This window comes from Mirounga angustirostris, unplaced genomic scaffold, assembly GCF_029215605.1.
Source record: "Mirounga angustirostris isolate CCGP_5_RB_7025 unplaced genomic scaffold, mMirAng1.0.hap1 SCAF_5, whole genome shotgun sequence".
Classification (NCBI taxonomy): Eukaryota; Metazoa; Chordata; class Mammalia; order Carnivora; family Phocidae; genus Mirounga; species Mirounga angustirostris.
Genome location: NW_026991713.1, coordinates 74,878,935 through 74,895,809, shown reverse-complemented (window position 1 = coordinate 74,895,809; position 16,875 = coordinate 74,878,935). Strand labels below are relative to the sequence as shown.

At 41.3% G+C, this 16,875-nt stretch overlaps 1 protein-coding gene across 1 annotated transcript in view; it reads left to right on the top strand.

Moving 5' to 3' along the window:
* Positions 1-8,274: 8,274 nt before the first annotated feature.
* Positions 8,275-16,875, top strand: part of FGD4 (FYVE, RhoGEF and PH domain containing 4) — a 213,756-nt gene continuing 205,155 nt past the window's right edge. Inside the window, exon 1 of the mRNA XM_064591407.1 lies at positions 8,275-8,631. Coding sequence (XP_064447477.1) covers positions 8,469-8,631 — 163 coding nt within the window. The 5' untranslated portion in view covers positions 8,275-8,468. The remainder of the gene's footprint in view (positions 8,632-16,875) is intronic.

Here is a 16,875-nt window from a genome sequence, read left to right as displayed (position 1 = left end):
GTTACATTCCGTAAACAAAGGTTTTGATTTGCCCTTTGGAGACTCAAAAAGGAGGGGTCTTTTCTCATGACAAATTGAAATCTACTTACATGAAAATGTTTATTCCGTGCTTTAAAAAGTATTTCTGATTGCCAATATTCTCATTGAAATGTTTATTGTTTATCTATTTGCATCTACTTTGAAAAAAAACTCTATTGGATGTATTGTGTAAATAATATCACTGACTTCAGGTTTATAGTTTGTCTCTTTCCCATGAGAAATTTCAAGGCATTTGAATACAGCTATTTTGTTTTCTAACGACACAGAGTTCTGTGGGCAACTGCAAATGCCTATAGACGTGAGCCTTGTAATAAAGCAATGGTGTCACTGAGAAAAGGTGTAGATGTGCAATTATAGATTAGCACACCATCTTACAGCCTCAGTATGTCAGCTTCTGTTGACACTGTTATGGTATGTAAAAAGGCATCATCTAGCAGAGCTTAAGTGACAGGTTTTGTTTTTTTTTAATTTTTAAAAAAATTGTATTTATTTTTTTGACAGAGAGAGACACAGCGAGAGAGGGAACACAAGCAGGGGGAATGAGGGAGGGAAAAGCAGGCTTCCTGCTGAACAGGGAGCCTGATGTGGGGCTCGATCCCAGGACCCTGGGACCATGACCTGAGCTGAAGGCAGACGCTTAACAACTGAGCCATCCAGGCGCCCCTAAGGACAGGTTTTGATAATAGTTTTATCATTTTTCAAAATCAAATGAAACTTTTATGTAGGTTTCTTATTTCCATTGTATCAGGAGTCAAAAAGCTTTGTAAAGGATCAGAGAGGAAAGGTTTTCGGACTGGCTTACCATCTTGTCCGTGTCACAGCCGCTCAGCTCTGCCTTTGTAGTGTGAAAGCAATCGTGAGCTGCTCACGGGCTTCAAGAAAAATTTATTTATGGACATAGAAATTGGTATTTTACATAAATTTTATATGTCATAAAATACTATTATTTTGATTTTCCCCCCACGGTTTAAAAAATTAAAAGCCATTGTTAGTTCATGGGCCATACAAAATAATCAGTGGGTGGGCTGCATTTGGCCCACAGGTCATAGTTTGCTGGCCTGTTACCTAGATTATCTCATTCAAAAACAACAGAGGGATATGTTTAAATTCTAAAATAAAACCTTTCTAAGCAGCAATACTGAAAGATTAAATACGAGGCTTTATAATTTTACAACTTTAAGTACTTTTCTTAAAATTCGGATAAACTATTTACTTGTATTAGTATGCTTTTGGCTACAGGTAACAAGAAAGTGTGACTAATGGTGGCTTAACTCTAAGGACAATTTATCTGATCACTTAATCAAGGATTCAAGATGTAGGAAGTTTCAGGGTTGGTTGCATAGCTCATTGAACTCCGCAATGGCCCTGGGCTCTTTCCAACATTCTGTTCTGCCACCCTCAGTAGATCCAGCAACATCTCCCCTCCTGGTCACAAGATGACTACGGCAGCTCAGGACTTACATCTGTATCCTTACAAAGCCACATCTACAAGCAGAAGGAGCATGGAGGAGGTGGGTAGGGAATGGGTTCTTTTCAACAGGTTATTCTTTTATTGAGGAGGAAAATTCTTCCCAGAAGTCCACAGCAGATTTCCCCTTAAGACCCACAGTGCAGAACCAGTCATATATGCATGTATGCTCTCCCCTTAAATCATCAACTGGCAAAGAAAATAGGATTACCATGATCATCTGACCCCATCTGGCTTTCCCTATGAAGGAACACAACTTGTCTGCCCATATTGTTGCCAACATTTGAATGACACTGTGTTTTGTTAAGGAAAAGTAGGGATGGCGGTGGAGTAGACAGCCAAGAGTGCTTGTCACATTCTTTTAATTTTTAATAATTTATGAGTTGATACATTTAAGGTGTATAAAACCAATTAACAGGAAAAACACACTTTACTGAATGAGATACGGGGCTTTGGTTACTCCATAATACATTTTTTTTGTATTTTGTTATATATTTTGTAGCTCCTTAATACATTTTCTAACTTCTTTATATACTCCACCACTAATTCACTCTTGATCAATCCTGGAATATATCAGCCCAAAGAATATACCTCTTCCAGCAATAAGTAAGTATATAAAATATATACATACATACATGCATAAAATATTCAAAAAAGGAAATTTATTTAAATCACGCATGTGTAGGAAGCTTTAGAAAAAGTCCATCATGGGGAGGCTGGCTGGCTCAGTCGGTAGAGCATGTGACTCTTAATCTCAGGGTTGTGAGTTCAAGCCCTGTGCTGGGTGTAAAGATTACTTAAAAATAAAATCCTTTAAAAAAAACTCTATCAGAGGGGTTCCTGGTGGCTCAGTTGGTTAAGCCTCCTACTCTTGGTTTCGGTTCAGGTCATGATCTCACGGGCCATGGGATCAAGCTCCACATAGGACCCTGTGCTCAGCGGGGAAATTGCTGGAGAGTCTCTCTCCCTCTGCCCCGCCCCCCCCACTCGCTCTCTCTCACAGTCTCTCTCTCTGTCTCTCTAAGATAAATAAATCTTTTAAAAAATTCTTTCAGAACGTTATTCTAATTTATAAAAGTACAAAAATGTATATATTCACAAATATATGTATATCATATTTCATCCATCTTAGAACATATTTTTTTCTTTTTTTACTTTTTAACATCTCTGAAATTGTGTAGCATCTTATAATCAATGATATCATATAATTGTTGAAGGTTAGATAGCTCCTGATAAAATATATAATTGTGTATGTGTAAACTTGGTCATTGAGGTTTTTTAAAAAAATTGTGGTAAAAATACATAACATGAAGTCTACCATCTTAGCCATTTTAAGTGTATAGTACGGTACTGTTAACTATATGTACAGGCTCTAGAGCTTTTTCCTTTTGCAAAACTAAAACTCTATACCCTTTGAACAACGGCCCCAGCAACCACCGTTCTACTTTCTGTTTCTAACAATTTGGCTATTTTAGATATCCCATGATCACTGAGTTTGTGCATTGTAGGTCTGCATGTGGTAGTTTTAAAAGCATTTAAAATGCCTCCAAAGAGGGGCATCTGAGTGGCTCAGTTGGTTAAGCATCTGACTCTTGATCTCAGCTCAGGTCTTGATCTCAGGGTTGTGAGTTCAAGCCCCACGTAGAGCCTACTAAAAAAAAAAAAAAAAGTCTCCAAAGAGATTTCACTATGAGGTGGAATCAAGACAAAAATCTTAGAGTGTATACACAAAGGTACAAAAACCGAACAATGGTTGCAAATGTGATATTAGTAAGTTTAGTATTAGGTGCAAATGTGATACTAGCAAATATTTGCTGGAGGAATGACTGTATTTCCATATTTCCTTGCAAAAAAAAAGGTGTTTTATGGGACTTAAGAAGTTACCTATAAGTAGATAAAGCTGTATTATTTCTTCAGATAAGCTAAATAATTTTCTATCACATACAAAGCAATACAATTGGAAGTCAGAGAAATTGTCAAATTCCTCAGAATAGATAAAAGAAATTTGACAGTAGCAGGATTCACTGAATGATCATTAAAACATTTTGTCATGGATAGCTCTTTATCTCCTCCACTAGGCCATGTCTTCACTTTTCCATTCTCCCTTAATTTTGTTGGTTTTTTTTTTCTAAGATTTTATTTATTTGAGAGAGAGAGAGAACACGCCTGTACGAGCGGTGGGAGGGGCATAGGGAGAGGGAGAGAATCTCAAGCTGCCTCAATGCTCAGCGAGGAGCCCACGTGGGGCTCGATCTCACGATCCCAAGATCATGACCTGTGCCAAAATCGAGTCAGAGGCTTACCGACTGAGCCACCCAGGTGCCTCTCCATTAATTTTGACTTCCTCTAGAAATCTGGTATGTCTCATGGAACTATAGTCCCCATGAAGCCAGGAACTGTGTACTTTAGAAAGTAACTGCTTTCTCAGGGGCTCCTGGGTGGCTCAGTCGTTAAGCATCTGCCTTCGGCTCAGTTCACGATCCCAGGGTCCTGGGATCGAGCCCCGCATCGGGCTCCCTGCTCAGTGGGGAGCCTGCTTCTCCCTCTCCCATTTCCTCTTCTTGTGTTCCCTCTCACGCTATGTCTCTGTCAAAGAAATAAATAAAATCTTAAAAAAAACAGTAACTGCTTTCTGTCCAGTTACCAAGTGGTTTTAAAAAGATATTTACTAGCCACTTCCTTTCAAAGAGCAATAGTGGTCAATTTAAGTGGAAGGCCTAACTTGTACCATGACAGTTTCAGGTGACACCTCAAATTTGTACAAATCTTCTAAGAGGTGTGTATATATTTTTCCTTGTACAGGTCACTAATATATGCAATACCTGGTCAAAATATAGATGTAGGAATTAAATTAACATGGAAATTAATTAATGTTAAATAATACATATGAAATTATATATCTATGATTGTATAATTTCTAACATGTGATTTCATATATATGGTTTCATATATATGAAACTATTGAAATCTCAACTTGTATCAGCTCAATATATCATACTGTTTACTAAGTTCCTGTTAAAATAAATGCATCATCTTCTTCAATTAGGTTTTTATAAAATTATCTTCTGTAAATGCTATTACAAAAAGTCAGCATGGTTCATGGCTTTTAGTGACCTTTATTACTTTAATGACATTTATATAAATTCCTACCCAGTGATAGCATCAAAGTGAATAACTGATAAATTTATAATTCATTTACTAAGGAAATAACACAACTTGTTATTAAAAAGAGAGAAGTTTTATCTTTCTCTAGTGAGATAAAAATAAGAATGACTTTACTACAAAGTGTTGATTTCTCTTAGATTCTAGTTTTGGAAATGATGTCCTATCAGTAGTTGAAGCAGCTGACTGATTCATAATTTTTCTCCTGAATATTCTTTTTTGGCTTTATCTTGCTTATTAGGGACTAGATCAATTGGAGACTGGTTAGGTTGTTAAAATTAAGTTGAATGTTTGTTTAAAACATTTACACTAGAACTAAAAGACATATATCAATATACATACGATTTTTGCTACATTGGGAAATATAAAGATAAAATTTAAGGAACATGAATTAGTCTATAGTCTTCCTATTGGAAGGAATAGTCTAGGGATAATCTTCCTATGCATTTTTCTAGTCTGATATTATATGTTAATTCCTAGGAAAGAGGTGATTCTGGGCTGCCAACTCCTCTCCATACAGAGGCTCCACCATAGTGTGGGGCTCCAGGTTCCTCCAAAGGTCCTTCTGCATTCCACCTGGCAGTCAGAGGAAAGGACTAGCGCGTCTCGTGGTGAGGGTGCAGAAACCAGGCCTGAGGCGACACATACCACTTCTGTCCACAAAATTCTGAAGGCTGTCGTTACATGGCTCCACCTAACTGCAAGGGAAGTGTGAGCCCAAGGAAAATGATACGGAATTTGGTTAGCATTCAGCACTGTCTTTGTCATAGAGAGCTGTTGTGCATAAACACCTGTGAAACATGCACATCTCAGGGCACCTGGGTGGCTCAATCGGTTAAATGTCTGCCTTTGGCTCAGGTCATGGTCCCAGAGTTCTGGAACTGAGCCCTGCGTTGGGCTCCCTGCTCAGTGAGGAGTCTGCTTCTCCCTCTCCCCATCCCCACCTCGTGCTCTCTCTCTCTTTTTCTCTCTCTCAAATAAATAAAATTTTAAAAAAAGAAAAAAAAAGAAATGTGCACATCTCTGTGTCCAGCGCAATTCTCATTTAATATGTGTTAATTAGTGGCAAACTTCCTACTAGTTATATAGATGAATAAAGCAGTATATGAAGACTATATGTCCAAGACAGTATTCAATATTTTGTTCTACTCTAACCTAACATAACTTGAGATCAAATGGAGTTGCTTGACTCACTCATTTACTGTTGCAAAACACAGCCATCGAATGCAAAGTCTGTTAGAAATGCTGTCTATCAGAAAATAGTAAGGAGGAGTAACATTGATAGAGGTAATGTCAGATGATATACATATATTTTTTAAAAGATTTTATTTACTTATTTGACAGAGAGAGAGCACAAGCAGGGGGAGCAGCAGAGAGAGAGGGAGAAGCAGGCTCCCTTCTGAGCAAGGAGCCCCATGTGGGACTCGATCCCAGGAGCCTGGGATCATGACCTGAGCTGAAGGCAGATGCCTAACTGACCGAGCCACCCAGGTGCCCCCAGATGATATATATGTTACAAAACATTCCATCTGCAAATACAGACATCCACTGATGTGAAGTGATATTATATTATTAGGCAAATATGAACAACTTTGAACCAAGAAAGAAATAAAAATATGTATACATAACTCAAAATATCCAAATGAGGAAGCATAGAACTCCTGCTGCAAATACTTGTGGTAAGATACGTTCTTGCCCCAAACAGGTATGTTTACTGCAGTTCTCTACAGGAAGAATGAGTTTTCTACAGAGAAAGTATTTTTCTGTGTGTGCGTGCGTGCTGTGTGTGTGTGTGTGTGGGGGGGTGATTTCATCAGTAACCAGTTCTCTAAAAAAGATTGCAGGGGCGCATAGGTGGCTCTGTTGGTTAAGTGTCCAACTCCTGATTTCGGCTCAGGTCATGATCTCAGGGTCCTGGGATGCAGCCCCACATCAGGCTCCCTGCTCAGTGGGAAGTCTGCTTTTCTCCCTTTTCCTCTGTACCCCTCAAAATAAATAAACAAATAAACAAATAAACAAATCTTAAAAAAAGAAAAAGATTGGCAGCATCTTCCCACTTAAGTTATTCTAAGGTTACTCCAGAGGTGGTTAGTACAATAATATTGATTGCAATACTACCTTTTTCTGGAACCAAATACATTGTTACAAATTTGCTTTTCAGTTATGGTTAGCTCATGTTAATATGGAGTAAAACTTCTTTCAACATTAATTTATATTTGAAACTATTTGTTTAAATTATTTCCAGTACTATATGGCACAGTAGATAACACTGCAATTACACCAAAAGAGAAACAATAATTAGGGGCAATGTAGTGATACGCATAATAAATCCAAAGGGAGCAAAACCTCCTTTCATCAAGGTCTGAAAGGATGCATTAAAAACTAGGGGGTATTTTCTTCTCCTCAGTGGTATGTCTATTGAAGTAGCAGCCCAGGAGACTGAGACAGTTGAATTGCCCTCCTCAAAGGTTTCTTCGGGAGGACTGGATTAGGGGCTAACCTCAGGTTGCTGGAGGAGATATTACCTGGGTGAAGGACCATTTGAATAAATGTGGAGTGGCTTCTAAGGTGGAAGTGATGGCTGGAGAACTTTTTCTGCCTGAGTTGGGGTACTTGGAATGCTGTCCTTTCCCCTCCCATTTCTGTGATTTTGGAACACAACCTCTTCATCATTAAGAGTAGTGAATTTTTAAATGCACATGAACAAACCAATTTAACGTATTTTCTTCAATTTGCTATTTAGCTAATGTTAAACAAAACAACAAATTAAATGGATTCTAAAGTGTTTTACTAATAAAGTCCTATAGTGTTCATGGTGATGTTCATGGTGATGGGGGGTCTGATGCTCTTCTGGAAACCTGTGGATGGTTAGCTCCACCTTTCTCTTTTACTTCCACACATCCCTCTTCTTCTCTAGTCTGATGCTTCTGGTAAGATAATTTGATTCAGTGAGATAAGGACAAGGCATTGATGCAGAAAATCGAGTAGGGATTCTAGGTGTGCAGTGACTCACTGTAGGTTCCGCGCTTTGGTTTCCTGATCTGAAATGCTTAATTCACCGACATAAATACGACACAAATCAGATTATTATCAAGGGCTCAGCACTGCGGCGTGAGACGCAGGTATGACCCTTAGCATGGGGGTATGCTAGAGTGGCAGGTCCCTGCGCAGAGTCCAAAGTAGCCGTTAACTATCTCTCCTTTCTTCGCGCATCCAGGGCAGCGCCCGCGGGCGAGCGCGGCTGACCTTTTGAGCACCCAGGTGTGCGCCGCAGGTGTGCGCCCGCGCGATTCCTCTCGGCCAATGGGCGAGCCCGCGGCGCGCCGGGCGGGGCAGGGGCAGAGCCGTCCGGACAAAACCGGCTGCGGAGCCGCGCCCAGGGCGCTCGCGAGGGCCCTGCGAGTCCTTGCCTGCTTCCCCCGCAGGAGGCGGCGGCGGCGCCAACAGCCTGTCCTCGGCGCTCTCTACGCTCCGCCCTCGGGGCTGGCGGGCTCTCGGCTCCCCCAGGAGCGGCGTCAGGGGAGTGCGGGCGCCGCAGAGACCGAGGCGTTGCGGCTGCGGCAGGAGTCCGGGCCGAACTCCCTCAAGCGCGGCTCTGGGCGTCCCGGGAAGGAAGGGACGGCGGCCACCCGCCGAGGGGGCGCCGAGCAGCCCGCAGTCGCCCCTCTCGAGTCGCGCCGAGCGTGGCACGCAGGCGACGTGCCCCGGGGTCCCGTCACCCCGAAGGAGCCGGTCGAGCGCACGCTTGCTGGCGGACGAGGGTGGGCGAGAGCCCGGAGCTGCGAGCGGACGCAGCGCGATGAGCTGCGAGGGCGGCCACAACTTCAGGCGGGTGGCTGTACGGCGGAAGTACAGTCCCTTCTACCTGCCGCTGGGGACCCCTCGGCCCTGGAGACCCTCGTCGCACGTGGGACGGGCCGAGACGGCCCCCTTCGGGAGCCAGGCACCTGCCGACCGCCCAGGTGAGTGCCTCGCGGGGCAGGGTGGGCGGGGCGTTGCCGCGGGTGGAAGACGCGCCGAGCGCCCTGCAGGTGCGCCCGGTCTCCCGGCTGCTCCGGGAGGCAGCTGGGGAGAGTTTCCCAGAGGGCCGAGCCGGGCCATCCACCCCTTACCGATGATGTCCCCTCCCCCAGAGGACCTTGGGCAGGAACCCGCGAAGGGCTGAGCTTGCCCTGGAGGTAGTTTAGCAGAGAATTCCGGAAGTAAAGGTATCATTTTAAAAGTTTGGCTAAGAATTAATAGGGCCCATTAGACACTGAAGTTTAAGTTTCCTAGTAAAATTCCTGCTTCGGCAGACCTCGTGAAGGACTAGAGCAACGAATGGGGGAGGCTGATGTTCATCCTAGTCCGGTAGCGTAGCTGTTGAGTAACCTGGCACCAGCTATCCCGAGTGCTCCGGTTTTCGCTTTTTTGAAAAATACGCTCGACTCCCACCCTAAGTGTGAAAAGCTGCGTCTCTCATAAGGAAACATGTTCGACTCCCACCCTAAGTGTGAAAAGCTGCGTCTCTCATAAGGAAACATGTTCCTAATATCAAGAAATGGAACTATTATTGCTCTTTTCGCATAGGTAAATTCAGCTATCAATGCGGTATTTTGAGTTCTGAATTTTCATCGAATCTTAGTATTGGAAGAAATCCTAAAGATCTGTTCAAGCCCACATAGTCTCCATCGCTCTTTAACGGCATTTCGTTCTTCCGAGAGGAGCTTGAAACTATGTGGAACACTAGGGATTTTTTCTTGATTTGTAAAACTTCCCTTTAATCGCCTCCCTTTTTTGTGCCCCTATCATACTATAGCCAGAAATGTCTTGTTATGTAGACCAGTTATGAGGCAAAACCCTCATTTACGCAGCAGAAATGCAAATACTTTTATTCACTTTCATTTTGTTTTGATTAAGCAAAGCTGTTATGTTATTTAAATGATAAGTGATAAGTATTGGAGTTTTAAAATTTGTCTAATCTTGTCCTGAAGTTATAGCTAGTACTCATAGAGTAGAAAAACATGATGGATGATTTACAAATTTATAGACACATTAATAAGGGCAGAAATAGCGATGTGAGAAAATAATGTAAACAACTGAATTACAGTTCTTTACCTCTCAATTTCCTCTTCTGTAAAATGAGGACACCGGTGAAATCATCTCTTCTAGATTTAGCTGTGATTCACTCTAAAATGAATGGAAGAGTGTTTTCCTTTTTTAGTGAAAATGTTTTGCTTTGTTTTGAAGTTATTTACGAATTTTTAAATTGAGCTACCAATTTTTTTTTTTTTTAATTTAAGTAATCTCTACATTCAACATGGGGCTTGAACTCATGACTCCAAGATCAAGAGTCTCATGTTCCTCCGACTGAGTCAGCCAGGTGCCCTGAGCTACCAAATTTCTTAATCATTGGCTGTTTTCAGTTTTGACGGCAATAGGATTCAAGTTCTTTACATCATCATTTTATTTAAAATCACATTCTTAGTTTCCAAACTGAGTAGGTGAGCAAAAGATGAAGTGAATTCCTTAAAAGTAGGAATGACTGGAGTTGGGGCAGTCTATAAATCTTTGCTACAAAGCAGCTGTGCTTATAGAAGAAACAGTACTTTTTTTCTTCAGAGAAAATCCAGAACACTTTTTTTTTAAAGATTTATTATGAGACAGAGAGAGAGTGAGAGAATGTGTGAGCACATGCGCCTGGGGGGCACGGGGGAGAGGGAGAGGAAGAGAGTCTTAAGCAGACTCCACTGGAGCATGGGCTTGATCTCACGACCCTGAGATCAGGACCTGAACTGAAACCCCAGGCACCCCCACAACACTTTTTTTCTTTTTCTTTTTGAAATTTTTTAAAAAATATTTATTTTAGAGCAAGTGAGAGCGAATGCAGGGAGGGTCAGAGGGAGAGAGGTAATCTCAAGCAGACTCCCCACTGAGCATGGACACTGCCTTGGACTGGATATGATGACCCTGAGATCATGACCTGAGCTGAAACCAAGACTCAGACACTCAACTGACTAAGTCACCCAAGCACCCTCTTTTTTTTTCTTTTTAAAATGATAGGTAGGGTCCCCTAGCTGCCTTAGGTGGTAGAGCATGCAACTCTTGATCTCCTGGTTATAAGTTCAAGCCCCATGTTGGGTGTAGAGATTACTTAAAAATAAAATCTTTAAAATAAAAAAAAATGATATGTAGAATGTAGCAATAACTTTTCTAGGTCTGTTACATTGTCTTAATATTGTTTACAAAAACTCAAAGTTCTTGCTGCGGTTATTTTCAGGGTTGAAAAGTAAAAATGACTTTATCTTCCTAGGTAAGATGGTTCCTCTTTACCATGATATAATCTATAGTATCTATTGGAGAATGATCCAGTGTTCTGACAGGTAGTGTTAACCTATTGAGTGACCATACCCTATTCAATTGGGTAGTGTAAAAACATTTTGGAAAGTGCTTCCTTCTTTGAATCAAATCTGCCTCCCTATTCAGTCTCATCCAACCATCATTTTATAAGTAAAATCCTCTCCAAATCAAAAAGTAAACCAGGTTTCAATTTGCAAGTGCCAGTTTCCCTGCAGCACCTAGAAAAGTATTTATATATAAAACCACAACATTTAGACCCATTACAAACAGAGTGGACGTTACTCATAATTGAAGTGTTACTTTCCCTCTTAAAGAAGGAACAAAAACTGAGAGGTCAAGAGCTTAACAGAAAATTCAGTTTAGTGGTATTGTGTTATATCTATGATTGTGAAACCCACTAATTTTAGAGTTTTCTGATTTTTGGGCCAAAAAAAAATGGAACGTCTACCAGCTATATCTGCTGTATATGCCTGGCTGTGAATCTCCTTGTCTAGGTGAAGCAGAGAGTTGAGGTGATTAAGATATAGGCTTTGGGGTCATATAGCATCCAAGTTCTAATTCCTCTTCTATTACTAGCTGTGTGAATTGGACCAAGTCTCTTAATTTCTCAGTTTCATCATCTGGAAAATGAAGAAAACAGTACTTTAAAAGATAATATAAGTAAATGGCACAAAACAAACATTCAGATAGTATCATAAGGAATCTTTATCCTTCCATCTCAAGAGTCTGGCACTAGGACACTCTATAAATACTTGTTGAATGAATGAATACCCTCCCCCTATAATGTTCATAATAACTATGTACAGAGTGCATTTTCTGTACTAAATACTATGCTATGTGAGACACACATGTATATGTGTATGAATTTATTTTACAACAATCCTAATAGGTAGGTAGTAGTATGCCCATTTTACAGCTGAAAAAATTGAAGAGCACAGAGAGTTTTACTAACTTGCTTGGAATCCTAAAACTGTCACTTGGTTTACTAGGATTCAAATTCAAGTATGCCTAGAGTCAAAGGTGATGGTCCTATACACATAACATTAAGCACATAATTCCAGTATGGAAAAAACCCATAAATTTAAAGGGATATTTTGTACACACACAAAGTAAGATGAAAATTTTCTTATGTTGTGCATCCCCCTCTGCCCATACTCTGAATATTGGAACCCCTTGAGGGTGGGAAATAGTAGATCTATTCAATTTTTTTTTTTCTGCTATAATTCAAGGCAGCTTATTTCCTTAATTCCTTAGTTTTATAGGAATCCTGAAGGGCCTGTATTGAAGATGCTTTCCTGTAGAAAATATTTGTTTGTACTTTCAACCTAATACCACTTTTATTAGCCAAGCATTTCCCTGACTTGAAGATAGTGTAAATTTGAGTTCAGGCTTGCTCAGGGGAGATCAGCATCATTATCATCATTAATTTTTCCACTTAAGCTTGATATAGGTGCAGACTTTCTCATTAGTTTGCTCTGATGGCAGATTTTTCCTAGGCCACCTTCTTATTCAGGTGTAGCTCCTTCAGTGTGGAACATTCGTGTCCAGTTTGAGGTTCGGTCCTTTCCCATTTCACAAGGTCAAGGCTAGTCTCTCCCCCTGCCCTGCAAGCCCCTCAGTTCCTGGGCTCTTGGTTCTTGGGAATGGTATTGCCCCCAGGGTAGCATGGGCTTACACATTAGTTTGCCACTCAGGTTTAGATTTACTGTTCTTTTTCTTTTTTTCTCTTGTCCTTGGGAACCTCCTTTCTTACAATCTCAGCAATAAAACTACACTTCAAAGCATATCTGTTGTAATGTATTCATCATCTGGGTGCTTTGTGGTGAAGGACTTTTCACATTGTACGATGTGCTAGCTTTCTATAAGTAGAGCTTCTTTTTCCAGTTCTCACTGTGGCTGGAGTACTTGGATTTTCAACACTTAACTCCAATATCCTGATTGCCCATTGTTGGGGGAGGAGGGATGGAGATTTGGGTAAGAGGGATGAGTGCTTACTGTCTATTGAATGCTGTCTCTGAACCAGGACTATGTGTGTTTTACTTCCAATTCTTATGACAAGCCTGTAAGATAGGTTATATTATCCTTTTAGAGAAAAAGACCAAGTTTCAGAAAGTCTTAACTACAATGCTCTACAACAAGCCTAATCTTCAAGGGCAGGATTTGAACCAGGTCTCTATAGCTTCAGTGCTCACATGCTTGACACACTGGTTCTGAAGGTTTCCTGGGGCTTTGAGAGGCAAAGGGCAATGCAACAACATGTTATGTATTTAGGGCTAGTATTATTTGTGACATTAATGAATACAATGATCTGAGCAAATAATTTGTCTAAAGATTTATAATACAATAACGGTGTACATCAATATTGTTTATGTTTCTTGGAAGCTGCTTAAAGATGGACTTTGAAATAGGAAAGTCCTTCAGAGGGACAGGAACCAGGAAGCGTTTTCTTACTTGGATTTCCTTCCAAGAAGAGTTAGTCATCTCTTAATGAACAGCAATGCCAACTTGTGAACCTGAGGACATTCAGAGACTTATTCCACACGTAATGCATTTGTCCTCTACTGATGGAAACTTAGTTTCATGGATCCAATTGGGACAGAAGAGGAGTGGGACTTTTGGGGAAGGGATTAAGGGTCTGCCCGAAGCCCTAGACTACCAGGGCACTGCATTCATTCCTGGTATAGTCAGGGTTGTACTGAAATTCTTTTCTACATGCATGTGCTGAAAAGTTGTTTGAAAAAGGAGTCAAACATGATGTATTTAATTTTGTGAGTATAGTGTGAGATTCACTCAATTTGGACAGAAGCTCATGAACCTGTACTTTTAAAAAAGTACATCAGATAGTTCTCATGATCTGTTTGGTTTCCAAATGTTCTCCTGTTGGCTGCATCAGAGTTACTTGGAGTGCGAATTAGAAATTCCCAGCCGCACCCTAGGTATAATGAGTCAGAATCTCCAGAGGTGGGGTGAGAGAAGCTGTATTTTTAACAAGTGCCCCAGATGATTCTGGTGTGTATCCAGCTTTATGAACTACTATGCATTCCCAAACATGGGTAAACCCTGCCTTCAGTCTTGAGCACAGGCAACCAAAAGTTGCAGGTGCAAAGCAAAGAATAATCTAGATGGCCCCTCAACTAGCACATCATCTGGGCCCTCTGTACCTCTTGGCAAACTTTCTGCCCCATCTGACTGATTCTTAATTGCATTTTTTACATCTGTTGTGGGTCTTTTCTACTACTCTGCTCTTGTTTCTTGGTCCCATCCTGTCCCTCTTGAAGTAGACTTTAATTTATGCAGATATACAATTTATGTCTGACTGGATTATCTGATGTGAACTCACGTGCCTTCCTTTCACTTCAGACTTGGCTTTTTTCTGCTTGATGGCTGACCTGTTATTCTGGTGGACTGATCCAGTCCTCAGCCACATTTCTCCTCGTTACTTTCCCTGGGATGCATGCCTCTTTACTATCATGTCATGGGCTTGGCCTCTGCCCCCTCTTTTCCCTCCAGATGAGATCTGCCTACACTTTACACATGGATGTTCTTTGGAGCTATGGACCAACAGCTTTCTTCCTTAACCACTCTGTACTTTCCTTGCTGCCTCCACTTCTTCATTCCGGTCACCATGTCCTTCTCCCCACTTCTTTTTCTTTTTGGCTGGCTTCTCTTCTCAACCCTGTATCAGTAGGTAATCTAGGTCAGCAGTGGATTCCCAAGTATCATCCAATTGGCTGTTTCTGGACCTTTTTTTTTTTTTAATTTTTCTGGTGTTTGCTTCCTTTTTTTTTTTTTATTTTTTTATTTATTAGAGAGAGAGCACAGGCAGAGGCAGCTGCAGGCAGAGGGAGAAGCAGGCTCCCCACTGAGCAGAGAGCCTGATGTGACGTGGGGCTTGATCTCAGGACTCCGGGATCATGAACCAAGCCGAAACAGATGCTTAACCAACTGAGCCACCCAGGTGCCCCGTGTTTGCTTCCTTTTTTTTTTTTTTTTTTTAAAGATTTTATTTATTTATTTGAGAGAGAGAGACTGAGAGAGAGAGCACATGAGAGGGGGGAGGGTTGGGAGGGTCAGAGGGAGAAGCAGACTCCCTGCCAAGCAGGGAGCCCGATGCGGGACTCGATCCAGGGACTCCAGGATCGTGACCTGAGCCGAAGGCAGTCGCTTAACCAACTGAGCCACCCAGGCGCCCTGTTTGCTTCCTTTTAAAGCTCTTTTCTTGGTCTTGATTGTTGGAGATCTGATTTTCCTATTGCACCAGAACTCCAGGTTTCTTCCTCTGGCTAGCCCATTTTTCTTCTTTCTGCCCCACTATTTCCTGTCACCTCTATTCTTTGGTGGTGTCACCCACCCTCTGGGCTTCTTTAGATTATCTATACTGCTCTGCATTTTCAAGAACTGGCTTTTAATAAATGTTAATGTGCTAAGGGCACGAAAGTGTGACTTCTTTTCGTGCTGTGGCGCAGCCCCTTCTCCTGACTTTCCTTGGAGGTATTACCTTTAGGCTTCAAAGTTTATTTTAAATCTGCTTTTCTCTCCTGTCTACTTGTCACCCGGTCATCTGCCGTTTCTTACTGACTCACCTGCATTTCTTGATGGTCTTTGTCTTATTTCAGACCTGCTTCTCACCAGCAATGTTATTATCCACCTAACCCCCCCCATTAATTTTCTTAAATCTGGGTCTTGATCATAATCTTCACATTGTCAGAAGCCTTCTGTGGCTCCCCAACTGCGTGTTATTGATGTCTATATTCTAAAATGTTCACCTTAGTGACTGAGTCAAACTTTACCAGTAACCTCTCAGTGTGGAGATGTACCTTTTAAAATTCATGCAAATATTTACTCTTATTTGAACAATGAAAGTTGGATTAGTCATGCATTGATCACACCTCAGGAATTGTGTTTGTTTTCAGGAATAAATTTGGCATGGTTTGCAGAGCATTGTCTAGAATTAGTTCTCTGTTCCTAGAGTGTAGTTGACAGTGTGGACATCATCAACAAGTATTCTGGTGCCTGTAATCAATTTTGTATCACCTCACTTATTCAGGAATAGAGTGGAGAAGACAAACCCAGCTGCCGTGCCCCTCCTGCATACCCATGCACTGAACTTAAACTCTCATCTTCAGCTGCTGCATCTGCAGGAACTAGGGAGCTGCCACCATTCTGGGGAATTCACTGAGACACAATGCAGCCTTGCTGCAGACCAATACCCGACCTGCTCTGCAAGGCTGGGTTGTTCTCTTGGGCCTCTAGCAAGGTTTTGTGTTAGGCCGTGTGTTGTATGTGAAGTTATCAAATTATAGCCAAATTCAGTTAAAAATAGGTTTTATCTTCCTATCGAGGATTTTTATAAACAAAGTGATCTTCATTTCCCTTGTAGAGAGTTGAGTAACCTATACCATTTTTCCCTAAATTATGCTACTTAATGGTATCATATTGACGACATACCATACTGATAAATGGTATTGGGAATCCAAAGATGAATGAGACAAAGGCTGTGACCTTTAGTGATTTCCATGCTAGAAGGAGGAATATGATCTAGAATAAACACCAGGGTGTAAGTGAGTGTTGTGTCTAAGAGCAATAATCAGTGAGCTTGTAGTTCAGAGGAAGGAAATCTATACCGGGTTGGAAAAACGATTTCACCTCCAAGTTCTATTCAGAGCCCTATGCCAATTAACTCTGTCTATATCTCTGTTCTCTTTTCAAATCCCTGTATCCTTCATTACAAAGTTGCCTCCTATAATCCCACTAAAGCCAGGGATTCTTCAGTCGCTCAGCAGATATTTCAGATCAGGCATTGTGGCAGGGCCTAGAAATCAAGGTGAGAAGAATCCATGATAAGAGCTGAGTGTGGGCTTTGGAGT